The sequence below is a fragment of the Caloenas nicobarica genome, chromosome 6 (assembly GCF_036013445.1).
Source record: "Caloenas nicobarica isolate bCalNic1 chromosome 6, bCalNic1.hap1, whole genome shotgun sequence".
Taxonomy (NCBI): domain Eukaryota; kingdom Metazoa; phylum Chordata; class Aves; order Columbiformes; family Columbidae; genus Caloenas; species Caloenas nicobarica.
The window spans coordinates 24,888,562-24,911,095 of record NC_088250.1 but is presented as its reverse complement, the minus strand read 5'-3'; the positions used below and the strand labels follow the sequence as shown (position 1 = coordinate 24,911,095).

Sequence of the window (22,534 nt, the reverse complement as noted above, 5' to 3'; positions counted from 1 at the left end):
AACTAGAGCATGGACATTTCTGGTACTTGATATATAACATTTTCTTGAAGGCCATATGGTGATTTAATGGGAAACAGAAAGAGGGGTTGAGAGAAAGAGGCTCAGGATGACAGAAATGCTATATGAGAAAAGACACTTCAGGCATTCTGAGCTGGAAGGAAAAGTCTGTGCAAAGTGAAGAGGTGGTATAGAGAGAGGAGGTAATGAAATTGGATCGAGGCAAAGGAAGGGTAAAGAGTCTTGATGCAGATGCTGATGGGAGCTGTTCAAGGAGTTCAAAGGTTGGACTGACAGACATACTTTTACAAAAGGCTTTCAGTAGAGCTAATAGGAGAAAGAAAAATCAGAAAAGCCAGTGCTGTAGTGCCAGGACTAGAGTCAAAGCATGTCTAGTATCTGAACAAAGAGTTTATATCTCTGGACATGGGGAGAGGAGAGGTGGGTCTGGAAGAGGCCATGCAGAGAAAGCAGCAGCTACAGGCTGTGGAAGAGTCCTCTGTGTAGTGCAGCACCTCCTGAACAGCATCGGTGTGCGCCTGCCCCAGCACTGCTGAGCACTGGTGGTCTTGCTGAAGAGGTCAGATGGGCGAGAAGGAACACGTTACACCTGCACTTTGGTTTCGAGGGACTTGGGAATTTCTTTATGCCTTTGTTCTCTGTGTGTGTGTGTGTGTGTGTGTTCAAATAATCAGATGGAAGAACTGGGCCTGACACAGAGTGGAAGGAAGGAGGGCTTCAGCTCCAGGGAGTTCATGCAGGGCAGGCCACATGAGTCAATTCAAGATCCATCTAAAGCAAAGGAAAATAGTGGGGACTGTGGTTATCAGCAAGCACTTAGGGAAACTGTACAAACCAGATTATTTTCTTCAGCACATATCTGCTATTCTTCCCCATCTCCCTTTTCAAGCTGATGTCCCAGGCTGCTTCACTTCCCCTATCTGTAATGCATTTCTGTCTCTTGATCATCCACGTCTTTTTTCCATAGATGTTTTAGTTCTCCTCTATCCTTTTTGAAATGGGGGATCAAACCTGCAGATACTATTTAAGATATGGTTGTGCTACAGATATATACAGAGACCTAATTCTGGTTTTATGTTTAGTTTTGTGTTCCTTCTAAAACTGAAGGAACTGAACCATGTTCAGTTTTTGACTGCTGCTCAGCCCTCAGGTGATGTCTTCAGAAATCTTACTGTGACTCTCTGAACTCTGTGTCAAGTGGTGGTACCTAATTTAGGGGTCACTACTGTTTGTGTATAGTTAAGGCTATTTTTCTGTACACTTTATAAGATTGAATTGAATCTTTTTTTTTCTTTTTGGTTTTTTTTCTGAGTCAATTCAGTATTGAAATATTCTTCTGTGACTCTGCAGCTTGGGGTTTGAGTGTTCTAAGTCATTTTGCATACCATCTGCAAGCTTTGTTACTGCACACCCTCCTCTTCCCCTTTCCCAGAGCATTCACTGTCTAGGTGTGGCTTTTGAGGGATATGGAATCTGTTCAGATGAACTCTCCCTATGGTAAACATACACACTGTTTTAGAGGACTAAGAATGAAAAGGCTGATTACCAAATAAATTGTTGTCTTTCTCCTCTCTGCCTCTTTTTTCTCTGTTGCAGAGAGCCTCTCCCTCTCTGAGCCAGAGACTTACCGCTACTTGAACCAGTCAGGTTGTGTGACTGATGAGAACCTGAATGACGTAGAGTTGTTCAGCAAGGTCATGGTGAGTCCTGTCCTAACTCCTGAACTTCTAGGCACAATCTCATGGGCTAAACATGCTGCAGGATCTAGATCCCACAGGCAGAATTTATTTGCCCTAAACCAAATCGGGTGTTCAACGAGTTTGAAACTCAGCTCTATCTGTTGGTGGTAAAAATAAGGCTTGAAGAGTGTGTTTAGTGTACAGAAGTTGGGGAATCTGGGAAACAGTCAAGGATGAATAATAATTTAGAATGATGGAGACTTTGGGGAGCAGGAGCCCCACCCTCTCCCCCACGATGGTTCCTGGGAGCCCTCTAGGTGGCCCGATGCAGGAAACCTCACACTGACCATTAGAAAGGGAACAGTTCGCTCTGAAGGTAGTGTTCTCCAGCAATGTTCTGGTAAAGTTGTATCACCTGTGCGAACGGCATATTCTGAAATACCACACAGATTTCAATAGACATTTGTAACTTCACCAGAGGTTATGGGTTTAGCAGTATGAATATGCAATTCATGTTTTGTTTGATAAATGCTTATCAGCCTGAGGACTTTAACATTATAGGTAAAACCAGATAAGCAAGGTGAGAGGAATCAGCTTAGGATTTCAGTAGCTCCTGCATAGGTATGATTTAAGGGAAGGAAATGTCTCCTGTACAGCAGAGGTTTGGGTGGTGACATGGCATTTATATTTCAGCTGAGGAATGGCCTAGAGGAAAGAAGGGAACTAGAACTCTGAAGTGCCGCACTGACAGGGCAAATGCATGAAAACTAGGCCTGCCTCTCAAAATCAATTTATGCCCTAAGAAGCCTGGCTCACACGCGTGCACTAAGGCAATGTCCCATACTTCTTCATTATCTAGTAACCTGTTTCTAACCTCCCAGCAGTTAATGCTGAAAGCCTGGATTTAAACATTGCTGCATAAATCTTTACTTCTCTAAGCTAGACTAAATTAAGGGGGTTATATGCATCAGAGTAAATTAAGTAAATGATATGGATCTGTCCTTCAGGGAAGACAATAAGGCAGAATGTGCAAGAAGTCCAGTGACATCTGTAAACTGTACTGCCAGTGTTCAGGGAAGGATTTCCTCACACAGGCACAGACAAACACGTTGTCCCTGTGACAGACAGGCAACAGCAGCAGCAGCAAAGTCCAACTCAAGGGCAGGGCAAATGCCTACCTGCCTAGATTGGGATAGGGTAAATAAAGGACAGAATGGGAGACAGTGAAGATCATTGACAGATACATAGCTAAGAGAGGTGCTGGGCCATCCCCAGTTTCACTTTGATCCATGATGACTATAATTCTGAGTTTTACATCTTATATGGGCTGGGCATGAGTGTGGTGGTTGCATTGTACTGTGGCTGTATGTACAGCCAACATCAGCTGTATGGTTTTGCACAGACTGCAATGAAGGTGGTGGACTTCAGCACTGAAGAAATCAGAGACATCTTCAAACTTCTTTCTGGCACACTTCATCTGGGAAACGTTGAATTCATGACAGCTGGCGGGGCCCAGGTTACAACAAAAGCGGGTAAGTGGGAGCCTAGCAACTTGGTAGACCATGCAAAGCCCCATAGGGCCCCCAACAAAGCTCACTCCATCGTCCTTTCTCCCTCTGCTATGCTGGTTTGCAGTGCCTTTGCAGTCTAACTCTGCAAAAGCATTGCCACAGGCCTCGTGGCTCCAAAGCACCAGTATGATTTAGCTGGGCTGTGACCCTGTGATCCATTTTTCTCCTGGATACTCTCAGACTGAGTCCACAGTCCCACAGTTTCTCGTTTGTGTTGAAGTAGCAGGAAGACATAGGAACAGGGAAGAGTTTGAGATCTGTCATAGACTTTCCCACATCTTCCTTTGGAGCATCTGCTAGTGTGGACTCTGTTACAGTAACCCAATCTCAGCTGGTCTGGTAAAGTGAATCCCTAAGCAGACAAGCAGCAAATATATATTACAAGTGCTTCAAGTCTTAAGTTAATTGCCTTTCTTCTTGACATCCAAGTTTAGCAATCCCACACTCAGACTGCACTATTGTGCCTTTAGGAAAAAATGTCTTCTCATTCAATAAATATTTTGCTGGTGCTGAGCTTTACACAGTGCTTTGCTTTTCCTGTTGTCAGCAGAAAGGCTGACTTATATGAGCGTCTGACTGTGGCCCATAACAGCTGCTGACCCTGCCTTAGACTGTATAAGTGAGCTTACAGCTTCTGCGTATGCCAAAGAGAATTTAGAGTGCAGGTTTTTTGCTGGAGTTTAGTCAGTTGCCTTGTAGGAGTCCCTGGGATTTCCTCACAGAGCTGCAGAAGATGGATTCCCCCGTAAGTGATGGGGATCCGTGCAGGAGAATAAAGCGTGTCCTCCTTTGTTATTAGTTCTGAACATTGCCAGTGATCTCCTGGGCTTAGACGCCTTCCAGCTTTCCGAAGTACTGACACAGAGGTCCATGATTCTGCGTGGGGAAGAGATCAGCTCCCCTCTCACTGTGGAGCAGGTAAGTGTCCTAGTGTATGCTACTGCTTCTGCTACTTCCATATTTCCAGGTCCTCTGTATCCCTCTTGTATCATCCATTCAAGTTTGGGGCTTTCTCTTACACTCCCCAGGTGCTCAGCTGTATCCTCATATATTTTGCCCTTATTGGTAGTTCAGATCCCAATGTTGACTCTGCTTTTTAGGCTTGACAGAGGAGTTCACTTGCAAATGGCGATGCACAATACTGGTTTTAAGTCACCTTCACTCAGCAGGAATTGGTCATGCTTGTGTCATGCAGAAGGCATATCAGATGCTTCATGGTAATTGCATGTGTGCATGCTTTTACTTTGCAAAATTCCCATGTTACGCTACATTTACTGGAAGATAAAAGCTTGCACGCAGTTACCATGAAACATCTGGCAGATGGTTGGTGATTACCCCACAGCAGCTTCTTTGTGTATCCATGCAACAGCAAAGGAGGACCAAATAAACTGATACGTAGGCCTCATCTTCTGAACCCGTACTGCCTGCTGGAGCCAGTCCTGCTTATCCATTACATTTCCCTGTGGTTCACTACAGTCTTGTGCAGACTAACTTCAACTTGTGGTGTTGCTGATCACTCGAGGGCACTCTTGGTATTTCAGGTCCATGCACAGATAACTGTAGAAAATCTTCTGTCATTAATAAAATGCAAAACACTGGGAAACAAGGAATAAGATTACTAGGATGGAATAAGCATCATGTTATAGCAAAATGAACATCTGTAATGGAAATCTTGCGACTGGCACAGACTGCAGAGGGTTATCAATCTAACCCCTACATTGGCAGAGAAACCAGAGTGACTAGCTTCTTTCTGATGGATGTCTGTCTAACTTTCTTTCAGATTTCCCATGGAAGGAATTTTACAGCCTCCTTAAGTATCCTGCACTAGCTGCAGTGGAGTCTGGAACTGAAAAGATTTTCCTCATATTTAGATTACCTTTGACATCCCAGCTGTCCACCTTACAAGCTTCCGCTTCTGTGAAGTTTTTCACGTGGTGTTCTCTTTTCTAAGCTAAACAATTCAGTTCCTTCAATGTTTCCTTACAAGCAATTTTCTAAACTTATTTTTCTGTCTCTGTTTTCCCACATCTTTCAAGAAGTGGAGTGCCTATAACAGGACACTATTCAAGCTGAAGTCTCAGCAGTGCTCATTTCAACAAAGTAGCTGCTGCTTTTCTTGCTGCGAACACACCTGCTAATATGTCACAAACTAAGCTTTGCCTTTAAGAAACGGTATCTTTTTTTCATAGTCTGTGACCTTTCTTAGCAATAGAATTGTGTGACAATTATTTTTCAGCCTACAGTCTGTAGCAGATAACCTCAGTATACAGTACCACAGTTCCTCTTCTCAGTTGTCTGCCCTAAATAAGCCACACCATTCTATATCAGTGCACAAGGATGGGTAATACCAGAGACGCTCCATGCGGTCCGGAGCAACGGTGCCCAGTTGTAGGATTTACGAGAGTCTCCCTGAACAGAGTTTTCTCTGATATTATAGTATAGCTATTTCTAACATTTGTGCATGTTGGACCCTACACTTACTGCTTGCAGCCCAGTGAAGTACTAAGACTGCAAAAACATTGTTATAGCAAGTGGATGCTACTACTTAGTTGTCTTCAGTAGGTGAACCTGTTGCCCACAACACTGCTCCTGTAAAGGCTGTTCCTGCTTAAGCCCCCATGTACTGTGACCACCTATTCCCGCTTGTTGTAGGAACACATCGATAGAGCTGCCAGGGATTTCTCGTTGTGTAACGGGATCATTGCCCGCCTGAGCTTTGACATTTCAGTGGGCTGAATGGATGAACTGGCCTGAAGGCGGGCAAAGCTGGGAGGATGAAAGAAGCCTTTGAGAATCTCATTTGAGCCATATTGTGGGGAAAGTGGCTTTGCTTACAGCTGGATGGGGAGATCCTTTTCCTGGAAAATGAGTCCACCTTACTGTGCAGCAAGAAACACAGAGGCATGGATTTGAGGGCATTCTCTGTCCCAACTAATAAGACAGACCGTCTGATGGAGAGAAGAAATACCCAGAAAGGGCATGTGTGCCCATGCTTTGAAATATTCTCTTCTATGGAGAAGGGAGCTTGCCGTGCTTCTTAGGCCTTGAGCCTGGAGAGGAGATACTACCCAGGAAAAAAAAGGAGGAGAAAAACAGCGAGACTGTGTGAAAAGGAATATCTTTCAGGCTGAGCCTCAGGAGTTTGCTGAGAGGGGCTGGAAGGAGTCAGAGGCAGTTGGCCTGTGCCATTAGAAAAGCAGAACAGGAGAGGTCACATTATTCAGGCTTGCAAAACTGAAGAAGATGAGGGTGCATTAGAAGACCTCTGTTATTGCTGGTCAGGCCTACTGAAGGAATTGCCCTGGTGTCACAGGTGAGACAGAGTAAACAATCTGTAATTGATCTGGATACTGCAGTTTATGAAATGATGAGATTATAGTTTTTACCCTGCTTGATTATTTTGCATACTTGCTCACTCACCCCTCAGCATTATGTTCATTAGATGTCAACTTCTTCTCCTGGTAGGGAGATTGCTGCTTGTCCAGGAGAGTCGGGCAGAAAGTTTTGTTGGTTAATGTTGTGTAGCTCCTTGCAGTTACCAGTTTTGGGAACTACCAGCCGAGTTCCTTGGGCATACTCTGACATTTGTCTCCACATGTCTCTAATCTCTAGGATCTTTCCTCACTTCCAGCATCTTTCTTCCAGTTAAGATCTTTGCTGCCTTATTTTCTGGCCCCTTTTTCTACTCTCTGGGATCATGTCGTCTTTAATGAGAACCCTTATTTTTGGCCTCCTCTTCTTTCCAGAACCCTAAGCCCTGGTTTCCCTGTCTAAATAGTGTATGTGCAGAAGGACAGCATGCAATCAACCTCTTAATATGCGGTTCGGTCTCATGTCTCTTTATTAATTGCAGGATTTGGGGCATGCCATTTTTGTTTAGTCCAAGTGTTATCGAAACTTACAAACAGCCCATTCCTGTTACAGCTGTCAAGTAGCAGGCTTTTGTTTGAGATTTCAGAAGTTCTGTTTCAGACGTTCATTCACACTCCTACATACACCCAATTATCTACTGCCTGTTAGTGATCACAGTTTAAGTTCTTTTCTTCACCTTTGACACTTGGTTATGATTGTTGCATGAGATGTTGTGGCAGCTCCAGAAAGGTCTCTCAACCCATGCTCTTCTGGGGCATGTGTCCTGGCTGTTGGATGGCCTACCTGGCTTCCAGTAAGATAATGCTGTTTGCATTGTTGGAAGCTTTGGAGAGGGGATTTTTGAGGCTAACTTGGTGACAGAATACTCTATTAAATCCTGCCCTACCAGTTTTTGAGAAACTGAGCAGACACCCATTTGACAGCTCTACCAGGAGTACTGACCCGCGATACCTTGCTTGTCACTGCAAATGTTGGCTCAGGTGATGCAAATGACTGCTGTGGGCTTAGTCATGAGGTATTTTGCCACCTTCTCTGCCCCAGCACTTGTTCCAAAAGATGTCAGTGACTTTGCTACTTCCTTCAGCCTCTCAAGTTCAGTTCCCAAAGGTCAGACATGGTATATCTGTGTGTGGCTGGGCTATTTGCAAACTTGAATGTTGATTTTACAAATAAATAGGGCACCATACACAACCATTACAGAAGCAGAGCCATCTCAAGAGGAGCAGAGGAACCTGAAGTCCCATAGAGATTCGTAGTGCCCCTCATGCCCTCACTTCTCCCTGTGACTCATGTTTTCTCTTTGCATTTACAGGCAGCTGACTCCAGGGACTCCCTCTCTATGGCCCTGTATTCACAGTGTTTTTCATGGCTCATTAGCAAGATTAATACGAAGATCAAAGGCAAGGAAAACTTCAAGTCTGTGGGCATCCTGGATATCTTTGGCTTCGAGAACTTTCAGGTCAGGATTTTGTCTTTTGCAGGGTGGGTTGATTTTGGAGACATCAGTGCATATAGGAAGGAATTTTGATAGGTTTGTATCCTGTTTAGGTTAGCATAGGGCATTCTGGAATCTGTCCACTGCCACTTCACTCTGGAAGCAGCAAGACATGTTTAGCTGCGCATTTCTGCCACCTGTATTCAGGTAGGCTGATGTTCAAGGTCTGGTTTGTGACACACAGATCCTAAGCAGATGTGCTGTGATAGATAATATTGATTTTTTTACTTGTATACAAATTAAATGTCCACCTCCTCTGTGCACATTGTTTGTTTACATCGGTTTTGCCTTGTGTTGAGGATCCTGTGTGTAATGCCTCTGATTGCAACTGATGAGGGATGTACATTGCGCAGCTGTATAGTGACTGCTCAGATATTTCACAGAAGAGAAAGCCCAGTGACCTAACACTTAGGGAGTTATATTTCTTTCTTCCTAAGAAGAAGAGAAATTTGATTGTCTTTAGCATCCTTTACTACCATTTAGGCATTCTGAATTAACTTTGCATAGCTACAAAAGCTGTTCTTCTGGTGGACCTCTCCACACTGTCTTCCTCATGTCCATCTGACACCCCTTGCTGCTATGCTCTCTGGCTTTATTCCAGGCCTGACACCTTCTGCATCACTGTTATAGATTCTTTTAGAGCCCAGGGATAAGAACGTTAAGTTTCATAATATTTGTTTCTTATTACAGGTGAATCGTTTTGAGCAGTTTAACATTAACTACGCAAATGAGAAGCTCCAGGAATATTTCAACAAACACATCTTCTCTTTGGAGCAGCTGGAGTACAACAGGTGACAAATGGCAGGAGTGGCCCCTTGTTGCTTTCCTGGGTGGTAGAATGGAGGACATCATTCCTCCTTTGGGCTGTCTGGTCCCTGCCACTGAGGCAGGAGAGGCAGCTGGGCTTTAGCGCAACCCTGGCTGTGGCTGTGTCTCTGTAAGCACTGCCCATGTGCTTTGCCAGCATAGGTCGCTTGTCTCTAAGCCAAAGCTTTCTCCCCGGTAGTTTTTAGAAAGTCCAGATTCCCTTATATCTCCCAGTTGAATGGGAAGATCTTGGGTGTTAACCCATTAGAACACATAGTCACTGGCCTTAATTCCTGACCTCACTAATGATTTACCTAAGGTAGCGGTGGTGTTATGTGGGGAGAATCTTGGTGTGCAAAAAGTAAAGTCTCTGTGGATAGATACCTGACAGCTTTCTGTCCTAGAGATTCCTATGCTGTGAAAAGGGCTCTTTTCCTCGGCAAGGAGATTTTAATCAGGCTGTTTCCTGAGCTTCAACAGCATGGGGCCTTCTGCACAGCTGTTTCTCTTCTATAGACTTCATATTGGATTAGATTTTGTGAAGTACCTGGGATGTTCTAGAGTATTTCTGTTTCTAGAGAAGGCTGCTAAACAAATACTTCAGTTCCTGCTCTGAAACAGAAGCCTTTATGTTAGTGGATGAAGCAATTGAATAGGGTCAGTGAGGGCAAATGGGAGCAGCCTTGTAAAGGGAGACAGTTGAATAGGCAATTCATGAAATTCTGAAGATTGCAAAACTGCAGGGCTATTTATGCGCTCACTTCTCAGGCCAATTCCACCATTGCAGGAAGCTTATGTTAAGAATGGTAACATCATGACAAAAGATTTTTTCCTGATGATTACATAGGAGTTTAAGTTCTGTGGCTGAACTTTGGAAAGAATAAGAGAATTTTGTTGTTGACTACTTACCAGATTCTAGGGTGATGTGATTAAAGCTCATCTTTCACAGTATCAGCTCCGCTTCTTCAGATTTATTTAATAGCTCCATGTATTTCATCATTTGATTAGACAAGGAGTCTGTGACACTAGAGAGAACTTGATTTGTTTCAGAAAACTCTGCTCCCTTCAATTCTGGAAGGACTTCTTGCTCTTAGAAGGAATTCAAGAGGTCTTTTTGTAAAAATATGTGGCCTCTCTGACACCCATCATTGTAAAAATCTGAAACACTGTGTCATTAAGTGGATAAGACATTCTGTTTCCTACGGGGGTCAGATAGTTCATTCCATTCTTCAGAAATTATTCCAGTTTGTTGCTTCCAACTGTTGTACACAGGTTTCTGAATGCTTGGAACCAGAAAGTATGAAGCCTAGGCTGAAGGGTTTGTAGACAACAGCTTCACTATCTTCAAAACGTTAGCCTTCACCCGAATGGTGTCTGTATCAGAGTGTCAGTAAGAAGCTTCACACAGAGCCTGTAGTCTTCCTTGGATTCCTGAGCAAGAGTCAGTCCCAGGCTTCTTTGAATTTTGAAAACAGAAATGGCCTGTGTTATGGGAGTATAAGAAGGTGGTAACGGGGGGGGAAACACATTCAGCACAGATTTACAGAATTTCATGGATGAGTTTCAAAGCACACTTATCACACTGCTCTACCTACACCAGCTTCCATTCTGAAAGATGCAGGGCCACCCTGCAGGTCTCCTGCATATCAGGTCAAAGCTTATCTCTGTCACCCTCTTCAAAACTCCGCCTGAAAAGTTGCTCCTGTCTCTTCTTCAGGCAGAGCTATGAATTGTGGTTCCGTCTTCTGGCAGATGTGCTTCAGGCCTGCTTTCCAGATTGGTGGGTCAGCAGTTGAGTCTTGAAGCTGTGTAGCAAACTGTCCATCATCGCCACCACTTGGGCTGATGCTCATCACTCCTGAAAGTGCAGCTCAGAGCAACTACAATTTCTAGTGCTTGGTGTGGAATTTGCTCAATGACTACAAGATGAGCATCAGTCTAAAACCAGGATGGATAAGACAGGCTGTCTCCTACTTCCACCTCTTTCTGTTAGCCATACATTTTGTGTCCTATTCTTTTTCCTCAGCCATGGCAAAGCATGATTCCCACAAATCGTCTTGAGTCCTGGGACAGCTGTCATGCTCAGCTGCTTCTGTTCTCCTGCACCTCAGGGCACTGGATGTTGCATTTTACATCTTTGGTCTGTTTGTTCTTGATTGTCAGGGAAGGGATAAACTGGGAAGCCATTGACTGGATGGATAATGCAGAGTGCCTGGACCTTATTGAGAAGGTGAGCAGTTATCTGTGACAGTTTCCAGGGATCACAGTGGGGACTACTGATTGAAACCTTCCCTGGGGTTTCCTGGTTTTAAAAACAGGTAGTTGCTTAGGTCCTCTTCCCATCGTGACCTGGCAAAAATACGTGCTGTTCTAGCCATAGTCCCAGCTCAAGAAAGGTCATTGTTGAGAGTAAGCTTAGGGAGAGTGTCATAGTTTTAGACAGGGAGCAGCATTTAAGTAAAACCTTAATGTGATTTTTTAAAATAAAGAATCTCCACTTACGTTCTGCTCACTGAATGCATTGACTGGCCAGAATTCTGCTTTCAGCTCAAGCTTTCCTGTGTATAACACAGGGATTATTGGTCACTGTGCTGTCCAGATCTCCAGTTCTTGGCTTGGTGCTGTGTAGTTAGAGCTATTGCTGACTGTAAAAGCCCGTCTCTTGTTTGGCTGTAGAAGCTGGGTCTACTGGCTTTGGTGAATGAAGAGAGTCGATTTCCCAAAGGCACAGACAACACCCTTCTGGAAAAACTTCACAGCCAGCATATGGTAAGTAAGAAAATAACCCAGCAGGCAAATGATCAGTATATGAGCCCCATCAGCATTTCAAAACTGGAAGTGAAGGTTTTGTTGACGTAAAATATGTGCTTTGTGCAGGAAATTTAAAATGCCTTAGGCCCAAACATGCGAGTGTTTAATAAGGTTGCACTGAACAAAAGTAGTATGTGAAGAAACCTGCAAACGGTCTCTTGTGCACACAGAGAGAGGGAGTGTACATTCCACAGGCTGTGGGTAGTGGAGATTTGAATTTGTAGCAAGGGATGGAGGTTGGGTTCTGCTGGTCTGTGAGGGGGCACAAGGCAGTGCCCCAGGCACAGGATGTGGCTGCAGCGGCCGTGCGTTTGTCCTGCCAGCTGACTCACAGGAGTCTGCTCCAGAGCATGTCAAATTTCTGTCTCCTGGGGCTGGGAATGGCTTTTGCCTCATGACTTTTAATGAAAGCTCTCTTATTGTTCCTAATTAATTAATTTTTTTCCTCCTCTTGTATTCTGGACACAGGCTTTTTCATGCAGGTCAGAAAGCTATCCTGTGGACACAGGAACCACAGTGAGATCACTGTAGCAATCTCTTACTCTGTCTGGAGTACAGCTAACTCTGTTCTTTTTAAGACCTGTTAAGAAGAACTCTTCTTCTTAATAGCAAATAGACTTAAAGCAAATTAAACCCTGTAGCATGGACTTGTGGAATAATTTAGTACTTTAGTAAGAACATTGTCAGCTTATATTTTCCTAGTCCTCTAATTCAGACTTCATCCAAGCCTGAAAACATACAAATTTGTATTTTTATCCAACTTTTTTTTTTTTAATTGGCATAGACACAGATATTTTCATTTTTCGTATTTACATCTAATTCTGCTAGTAATACTCATGACTCAAATTGGATACGATAGCAATGAGTTCTGGTTGGCTATTTACACATAGTTTTGTAGAAATATTTCCTTTCTTTAGGCTTAAATTGATGCCTTCAATTTAGTTTGCTGTGTCTTTCCCGTGTATTAAAGGTCAAGGTATATTGAGAATGCCAATTTTACCTTTTTTACTGCTGTTGGTATTTTGTTAACTTCTAATATAGAACTTACAAATATTTTTAATGTACCACTTCTTTTGAATTTTCTTTCTGGACTGTCCCAACCTATTCAGTTTGTCTCCAAATGGAGAAATTTCAAAGCTCCTCTTTCTTTTGGCTGTTTGTCTCTGAATTCCTCTACATCTTTTCTCTATTCCTTTTTGAGATAATCCAACCAGAATGCAGTTTCCTTGGTAAGAAGGTACCTGTCGTTTATTGTACAGCAGCATGAGGCTGTCGGTATTATTTTGCACTCGTTTATTCCCCACAACATTTTGGTTGCTATTTCTGCTGATTTCTGTGCATTGAGTAGTGTTTTCACTAAGCTGTTCATAGTGTCACTTCTGTCTGCTTTGAGGGATAGCAGTTAATGTGGAACCCTAGGGAGCTTACGAGAGATGGAAGAGGCTGAGGAGTTGGAGTGCAGGGAGGAATGATGAAGTAGATAGTGCTCCAGGGTTTCAATTTTTTGCAGGCAGAAGTGTTTTTTGTACCAGTTAAAGTCTCTAGCGCTGGCTGGAAGAGCGCTGGAAGGCATCCAGACAGCATTGCTGGAAAGTCTGAAGGACCTTATAAGAGAACTAGCCCTCCTCTCTGTGTTTTCTGTGGATTGCAAGAGGCTTAAGGAAGAGAAGCATAGAGCTGGGATTTAGCAAAATATGACCTCTGACATAACTGGGGAAATGGGAGAAGGAACCAGAAGTGCTGGTGTGGGTGAAATATATGGGCTTGGTAGAGGGGGAGAGGAAAGAAGAGGAGGGTGCCAATCCATGTGAGAGAGTCAGTAACAGTCATGTTTGGAGTGGAAGAGATGGAAGGTTGTGGCTGGAAAGAGATGACTGCATTGGGGAAATGGAAGAGCGAAGAAATAGGGTCAATATGAAAAGGAAAAAAGGAAATTAAAAAGTTTTCAGTAGCACTAAGAAATTATCTGGGTCAGAAATGATCCACCCAATACTGCTAAGAGAACTTGAAAATGGAAGAGCTGGAGTACTAAATGTATTGTGCAACATCTTACTTAAATTTTTCTTAGTACTGGTATCTTAGAAGGTGGGAAATTATTTTAATTTTTAGAAAGTATTCTAGGAAATTATAGGCCTGGAATGCTTATTTCACTGTTGGGCAAAATCACATAATATAAATGGTCGGTTATCACATGAAGGGAGGACTGTCAGACTCTGTCTCATACAAGCACTGAGGTGGCAGTTTTCTGATGATTCATGGGGTGAGGCTGGACCGTGAGGGGCCTTATGAGACTGATTGGGTTGTAAAATGAAGAGGGAAAAGCAGTGTAGATAAATGGAAAATGGCGTGCCTGAAGGAAAACAGTCCCAGTTTCACGTTGGAAGTGATGGACTCTGAGCTGATTGCTGCTCTTCAGGAGCGAGACCCAGACAAAGGCTGTGATAGGTAGTTCCGTGGAAACATCAGCACAGTGCTCAGTGGTAATAAAAACCCCAGATCAAGTGTTAGAAATTCCTGGGAAAGAAACAGAATAAAAGCATAAAATATTGTTATGGTACTGTATAATCCATGGATCACCTGCACTTTGAACAGTGTGTGGCACCAGGCCCCCCCACTCAATAAAGGGTTATGTCAGATCTGGTAAACAGCAGGTCTGGGACAGCTTCAGTGTTATGGAAAACTATGTTGAAGGGACCCTGTAGTGTGGAGAAAAGATGACTTATGCGGAAACGTGATAGGTTCAAAAGTCACACGTGGCCCACAGAAGACAAATGACACTAATGGGAGCCAGGCTTAAAACCAACCAGCTGTAGTTCCCTGTGCGGTTGGTTGAGAGCTCCCTCAAAAGGATGCTCTGGATGCGGGAAATCTGCACGGGTTCAGGTGTAGAATGGGCAAGGATTTCACAGAGAAATCCACTTGGGCTTACTAGTTAGGTAGACCCCAGGAAAATAATTACAGTTTGAGAGAGTATTAGGATGAAAGTATCATTTACTTGCCTTGTTCTTACTCTACCCTACATAGCAACTGTTGGAGGCAGAATACTCAGCTGGATGGACCATTGGTCTCAAGCAGCATGGCTGTTCTTACATAGTTAACAGTTTTCACAGAACAAAGAAAGGAGAGAGTAGAACAGCTAGTAACAGAAAGAAAAAATGAATATTGAGAAAAGGAGAAAGGTGAAATATAGAGGAAGACAACACGTTGGCATGATACTTCCTTTGACAAAGATGTGTAGGTGTTCTGCAAAGCTGCCATCATCCCTGCATCTTGATCCTGTGTCCTGCACCACACAGTTTGTGTGGAGCTCAGTCTCCTCGGGTGTTGAACATGCAAGAATTAACATTTCATCCATGGCATGCCTGCCCAACCTTGATTCTGCAAGACCTTGCTCACATGAGGAATGCCTTGAAGAGTTAGATTTTTCCATCGTATTGGAATAATATTTGTAGCTGCAGATAACAGCAGCAGATGTGGTTGGGCTCTGCTACAGCTAAGGTCCTTGCCCATCCCAGCACTGTCATAGTCATGGCAGAGTTCCTGACTGAGCCTATTTATTTTCACACTGGTATTATAAGAAGACTTTTTTTTTTTTTCATTTCAGAGCAACCACTACTATGTCAAGCCTCGGGTAACAGACCATCAGTTTGGCATAAGACATTATGCTGGAGAGGTAGGTGTTCACAGTGTATCTGTGAGATGCTTGGTGTATCTTGGGCTTGAGGTCCTGAATTTTAGATTCCAAAAATCAAGAATATCTCTGAGAGCTATGTGTTTCTTCATAGTGCCCCATACCAAAGCACAGGGAGTGTGATGGGCTTAAAATAGCATGTCAGTCTCCAGTACTATATTCTCCAGCTTAGACATTTGTTTGAGTTTCTTGGGTAACTTTTGGTTTGGGGGCTAAACTCCTCCTTACATCTGTTACTCATGTTGTCTTTTCTTGGACATTCACAAACAAACAAAACCCAAAGTAAAAGTCACAAGGAAAATTTGACTTCTGGGGAGGAGGAGAAAAAGCTAAATACCTACTGCAAAAAGGAAAAGTTCTCCAAGCCTTCAAGGTGAAATGCTCCTCTTTTTTGTGGAAAGATATAGAGCAGATGGAGATGTGTCAAGGGAGGGCATCTTCACACTGAAAAAGGGGTAACCTTGTCCTAGAATCATATCTACTGAGCACTGGTGGTTGGGAGGTCAGGGCACTGGGCGGCATAGTCTGTATTTTCTGAAGTGAATGGAGTTCCTCACACCTTGCAGAGGATTTCTGATTTCCCCAACTCCCAGGCAAATCGCTGCAGCTGTTTCACTTCACTTCTGTTTTGAGGTTGGTGGTTGGTTTTTTTGTTTGTTTTGTTTGTTTGGTTTTAAATTGATGGCTAAAACACACTTTTTTGCTGGTAATTGAAGAGCTCTGGAGCTCTTCGACCACAAAAATTCAGATCTTGGCACCTGCCTGCAGCATTACTGTGTAGCTCTGCTAAAGGTCTTATACATTGGCATGGTAATGTAGAAGTCCTTAATGATTTGCACAGCGCTGTTCTAGTGGCTCTGTCTGTGTTGCAGGTGCTATATGATGTGAGAGGCTTTCTGGAGAAGAACAGAGATACCTTTCGAGATGACATTTTAAACATGCTGAAAGACAGCAGGTATGCCCCCCTTATGCTTGTGAGGAGCCCACATCCTTTGGGCTGGACTAAGCCACATTCATGCAATAACCAGACCAAGGAAAGCAGTTGCTTTTGTCTGAGCATCAGGCATAATTCTTTATCATTCTTCTCTTTGTGCTTAAGTGTCCTGGCAAAAGAAAGGAGAGCTGGAGAACTCAGATGAGGCACAGATTTAATCAGTATTCTTGTTGTCCCAGTTTTGAAAACAGCTATAGAAACATGACAGAAATCCCTTCAGGCAATACTGGTGTTCTCCCTCGTCTCTTCTCCCTTTCCTCTTCTTCCTCTTACCTCCCTGTCCCAACAATGGCAAATTTGCCCCTGAATGAGTCACGGCTCTTTGCCATGCTGCCAGGTGCCAGCCTTTGCACAGAGGCCGCTTGTTTTCCTGCCTGCTTGTTAGTGGAAAGCTTCTAGCCTTTTCCTGAGCCAGACTGAGCCCTTGCTGTGGGACCAGCATGGCCCCTAATATTATACCCCAGTGCTGCAACATGACCCTAAAGAAATGAGCTGACTTTGACCTTGAGCAAGATCTAGAAGACAGAAGTGGGGCCTAGCAGGAGAGAGGCATTTAATAACACGGCAGACCCTGGAAGTTTTTGAGTAGCAACTCTAGTACCTGCCTCTTACCACAGCCCATGTATTGCCTTCAGGCTCCAGCCTGATGAGACTGTTTCAGAATTGCATCTTCTCTCAAGTGTGCTGCAGAGTTTGCACTGTGAGCAGCCTTGAAACAACCTCAGGGAGTTGAGAGTATAAGCTGCTCATAGCTGTACTTGGACAGTGGCGTCTGGGGACCATTTTATACAAGGCTTGAAGCCAGAATTGTGGTCATCATTGTCCAGCATAATAGAAGGACTCAGGATTTCTCATCAAGCCAGAAAGGGAAATTCTGCTAGAAGCCATCGTAACAATAGACTGGCACAAGCGGTGTGGGAGAACTTTGTGCAGCTTTGTGAGAACCAGCACCACTGTCTAAGGAGTTGGAAAAATGGTGGAAGATTCCCCAGAGCTGACCTACACTGAGGGTAGCTCTAGAAGTCCTCTGGCCACAGACAGCTGCGGTTGCAACTGCACAAGCATGTCATGAGTGCTGGTCATCAGAGCTGGGTCTGGAGGGGCGTGACAGCACACAGTCTAGCCGGGGTACCTTCAAGGTAGTTTTGCCTGGGGGCATATAGCTCAAGGGGGTGTCCTAGCCAGTGCAGGATGGAGATCTTCCTTTGTGCAAGATCCTGCTTGACTGTGTGAGATGGGGTTTCTGGCTTTGCAGCTCAGTGTGGCACACAGGGCAGCCAAGTGGAAAGTAATTAATTCCTCACTGAAGTGCCCAGCTCAGTGACCTGCTGCAGCTACTCTGTGGCACAGCAGGAATAAAAATGAGGTGTTTCACCCTGGGACGGGGCAGTAGCTGAGAATGAGAGTCATCTTCTCACAGGTGGTGGGTGTCTTGCATCTTCCTAAATTATTTTATTTTCCCTTAGGCTGGACTTCATCTATGACCTTTTTGAAAAAGTCTGCAGTCGTTGCAGTGAAGAGACCCTGAAGATGGGCACCCAGAGGCGCAGACCAACTGTCAGTTCCCAGTTCAGGGTAGGATGTTTTCCAAGAGAGCAGCAGGCTTCTGGGGAGGAGCAGACGGGTAAAGCAAGGCCTGCAGCCAGGAGGAGTCATTCATCCCTTTTTTTGTGTCCAGCACTGAAAATGTGCAGGAATGCTGTAGTGCTAAAAAAAGACAGTGTCACTGCCCCAAGGATTTCTGTCTGGTGTAAAATGTGATATGCTAAGACCGAGTAGGGTGGCAGAGAAAAAGAATACTTTGCAAAATATATGAAGTTCTTGAGGTTCTTTGATCTTCAAGTTGGCTTGGTGTTTCAACTAAGTGTATGTGTCCTTTTAGGCCACGTCTTTTACAGGTATAGGGGCAATTCCAATAAAACCTTATTGAGGGAATCCTGCAGGTATGAATCTCACCCCCCTAGATTGTCTGCAAACCTTCTGTTAGTTTCACAGTTTTAGCTTCCTAGATCTATGTTTGAGAGGCTTGTGAAAACAACCCACATTAGCTACACAGCTCTGAGAACAGGGATAGCCATGTAAATAGTATTAAAGTAAACTAACTGTGTGGGTGTGTTTTGAACAGGAAGGGATCTCCTGGGCTACAGAAGTTTTGGTAGGCAGAGTCAAAAGACATCAGGAATGGGAGGGCTGCATGAAGACCCTATTGCATCAAATGTAGCCACTTTCCTTCCTGTAGTGAATGATCCTTTGGGTTTTGTCTTGCTTCTTTTTAGGATTCTCTCCATTCCCTGATGGCCACACTTAGTACTTCCAACCCATTCTTCATCCGCTGCATCAAACCAAATACAGAAAAGGCAAGTCTGTCTTCCAGCAAAACATATGCATGTGACACAGGCCTTCATGAGCACTCGCACAAACGTCTGACGGGGTCCTCTGTCAGGGTCCAAACTGATGATAAGAGCAGTTCCTCCTCACCTTCCCTTCTTCCTTCTAGTTGTTTCATAGTTGAGGAAAAATACACCCTCCTCCTGATAATCAGATGAAAAGACTGCATGCTGACTATGACATGGTACATCCATTCCAACCTCTTTCTGTGCTTATGAAGCCTGGAAGATGAACCAGGCTTGTGCAGAGCCCAGAGCTGTGGCAGAAGAAGCAATCGTGCCCGTTTCTGGTGCCTGTAGACAATTGGTTCTGGAATGCAGGGCTTCTGTGGTAGGAAGTGTCTCCTGCAGATCCCTGGCTCTGAGGCAGAGGAGGTGGATGCTTCATGAGCAAGTCATGGTACTAGAGACAGGCTGGATCCCACTTGTATTGTGAACTGTGACTGTGGATATACTGCTAACTAGATTGGGTGGGGAGCTCTGAACCGATCATTTTCTTTGTGTATTTTGAAACCGTGTATGATACGGCAGAGGAAAGCCTGCTGGGGGGTTATGCCAGAAAGGAATTCTGCGGTTTGCCTAGCGTTTGACTGGAGAGAGACTGCAAAGACAACCGAGTCACAGTTCTGCATTTTGTAGGCATTAATGCATTATATCATTGCTTTACTGCCATGATCTATGACAGCAGTCTGCAAACTGCTTTTTTTCCATGATCTGTGCAGTTCCCTTTCATCCCTTTTTCTGCACCATGCAGTGTTGTGAGATTGCTTTCCCCTTGACCCAAACTTCCCTTTTTCACCCGGCATGCCCAAATATGCAGGGTTGACTTTCTACAGAGAAACAGATATATAACCTGTGACTGTCTGTGCTCAGAGAAACAGTCACTGTTCAAGTCAGTGAAGAAAAAATACCAAGAGCAACACTTGTCCTGTCTCTCTTCTTATTTGTTTTTGAATCTGGATCATTATGTAGGCACCAAACCTCTTCAATCCAGATGTGGTGCTAAATCAGCTCCGGTATTCAGGGATGCTGGAGACGGTAAAAGTTCGGAGAGCAGGTTTCCCTGTACGGCGCCTTTTCCAGGACTTTCTCAGCAGGTAATTGCTATCATTGTACCACGTGCTGTAACAGCCCCAAGGTATATGATTCTATGTATTTGTTTCCTCTATAACTGCTGCTAATGATATGGATAATTTGTTGGATGCTTTTCTAACCGTGCCCTTATTGTCCATATCATAGGCTGATTTGGAAGACATTTTGGAGATTTGCCTTTAGGTTAAAAGTCAGAATGGCAAAATAGCCAGTCAGTCCATTTTTTAAAAGTGTTTTGTTTTGTTTTGTAGCTTTGCCACAGAGTTGCTTGTGTTATGCTGTGAAACCCAGCTGGTCATAGTATGTAAAAAGAAATAGTCATACTTTTAAAACCTTTAGTCAGGCAGGCTGAAGCAAATTTTAAGGGACAGTATAGTTGATGATTAAGATTGGAAAGAGTGATTTTTTTTTAAAATTAGCTGCATCAAAAGAATTTATTGAAGTTTAAGGCTAGAAGGGACCATTGAACATTGCTTCCTTTGTCTCTTGCAGCATTAAATGCCACTCCTATACTGAACAAAATAACTTGTGTCTGATGAAAGCATATGTTTCAGAAAGACAGTTGTTCTTTACTGAAAAATGCTATTGAGTTTGCATTTTATTACTGGGATTGCAACAATAATTGCCAGTGTGGTAGGAACAGATAAAGGCTGGGGGATGGAAATTTCCAAATTGGAAGGCAAACATGAAGAAGGGAGGTCCCAGAGGAAGAAGGACTAATGGGAGGAGGATAATTAGAGTTAAAAGATTGGGGCGGAGGAAGCGGGTTACTGTCATACATAATCTCATGAGATTTTGTTTGGTTCTTAGGTACAAGATGCTTGTGAAGGGACCAAGTTTCTCAGACAACAGCAAAGCTGTATGTGCAGGCTTTCTTCAGACCTATGACAGCAGCAAGAAAGAATGGCAGCTGGGTAAAACCAAGGTACTCCATCAGTGTGGGGCAGGGTATGGCTTTGTTCCAGCTGCAAGGGGATGCGATTGCGTCTGGTGAGATTCAAGCCAGCAGAAAGGGCAAAGTAACGATGACCCTTTGAATACATTGGACTATGCCACTGACCTGTCACATCTCAAATAATTCCTGTAATATGTACCTAGAGATATAGAAGGCTTTTTGATTTTGTCTAAACTCCTTCTCATGGACCAAGCCAGATCGATTTTGTTGTGTCTGATCCGATTTAAGGATCCAAGGAGAACAAGCATGAGTGTCATTATATGCAATTGCAATGTGTGCCATTAACTCTTGCCTCTTGCGCCAGATATTTTGCTCTGCTTGGCTAACCGAAATTCTTGCAAGAGGCAGTGGGCTGCTGCTTGGTACATACCTAAACTGTGAATAGGTAGCTAGATCACCAGATGTGTGACAGCCTTCTGCTGTGGAAGCTCAGCTGATGGTTTGTGCATTTAGCCCAGATGCTCGCTTACATTTTGTAGGAAAAGGCATCCAAATGCTTCTCCCCACTTGCATAATTCAGATTTTGCTTCTGTTTTGGTGAATGCTTAACAATTCTCTCTTGTCTGGATTTTTTTTTCCTCTAGGCATCCAGCTGGAAATGTACCATTATATTTTATTTAATGGGGAGGGAGCTGGGTGTTTTAGTCTGAATTTTTTCAAGTTTTGAGACAACTTCACACAGAAATAGATTTGAGCATTGTGAAGTATACTGCGATAGAAATCTGGGAGTGTGAAATTATCTCTATCACAAATTTCCACATACTCCAGTAAATTCTTCAAAGAATATTCCAAGGTAGATGGTGTTCAATGCAGACAGCATTTCTAAGTCCACAGCATGCAATCCATATCCAGAGCAGATTGTGGTCCATCAAAGCAACTTTTTGTGCTTCTTTTTTGCCCTTAAGTCTTCAGAAAAAGTAGTTCAAAATTATTTTCAGAGTCACAATGGATCTGGAAGTAATTCTAGTGAATATTCAGGTTTAATTTGTCCAGGAGATCAGATTATGATATTTGTTGCTTTGAGCAACCATTTCTTAATTAGTGGATAGACTGTAATGTTTCTTAGAGAGCGAGATCTCCCTCTTCCCTTCTTAGCAGAGTGACGGTAGCGCAGTTGGTAGTCTGGGCTATGAACTGTGTGACAACCAAGGAAACCGCTGGCCGTTGCTATGGGAAGGAGATGGGTTAACCTGAAGTTTCTAAGGCCTTTCTTCATGTGCCTCCCCTGACATTCAAGAAAGAAGGTTTTATCACTTAGCCCTATTTCTGCTCTGTGATTAAAGTTTTCCCCATCTTTGAAATCTGGTGTGTCCTCACTGGTCCCTGCAAACCAGGAACCATTTCAGTCATTCTTGTCCCTAGATAACCCACACTGCTTGGGTGGCTGCCAGTCTCACAGCATTTTAGTGTTAAAACCTGTGTGGAGTGTGCATGTGTTGCAGAGCTGCTTGTGCCGGGAAAGCTTTAGAAAGGGGTGGTTAGAGCTGGTAAACATGGAGTCTGAACTTTCTTCCTAGCATGACAAGAGATGGAAGATTGCTGGGCTATAGCAAGGGCAGCAGGGAAATGCATGTGAGGACCAAACTCCCATGCACATACTCTAAACCTTTTAGAGTATAAAAAGTTATGAGCTATACATCTGGAGTCCAGGGACTACTACAG

At 43.7% G+C, this 22,534-nt stretch overlaps 1 protein-coding gene across 1 annotated transcript in view; it reads left to right on the top strand.

Moving 5' to 3' along the window:
• LOC135990154 (unconventional myosin-X-like) overlaps window positions 1-22,534 on the top strand; it is a 71,403-nt gene that overhangs the window by 11,958 nt on the left and 36,911 nt on the right. Inside the window, exons 7-19 of the mRNA XM_065637591.1 lie at window positions 1,615-1,718; window positions 3,100-3,229; window positions 4,068-4,190; window positions 7,957-8,099; window positions 8,826-8,926; window positions 11,106-11,172; window positions 11,619-11,711; window positions 15,358-15,426; window positions 16,317-16,399; window positions 17,905-18,013; window positions 18,715-18,795; window positions 19,798-19,922; window positions 20,728-20,842. Coding sequence (XP_065493663.1) covers window positions 1,615-1,718; window positions 3,100-3,229; window positions 4,068-4,190; window positions 7,957-8,099; window positions 8,826-8,926; window positions 11,106-11,172; window positions 11,619-11,711; window positions 15,358-15,426; window positions 16,317-16,399; window positions 17,905-18,013; window positions 18,715-18,795; window positions 19,798-19,922; window positions 20,728-20,842 — 1,343 coding nt within the window. The remainder of the gene's footprint in view (window positions 1-1,614; window positions 1,719-3,099; window positions 3,230-4,067; window positions 4,191-7,956; window positions 8,100-8,825; window positions 8,927-11,105; window positions 11,173-11,618; window positions 11,712-15,357; window positions 15,427-16,316; window positions 16,400-17,904; window positions 18,014-18,714; window positions 18,796-19,797; window positions 19,923-20,727; window positions 20,843-22,534) is intronic.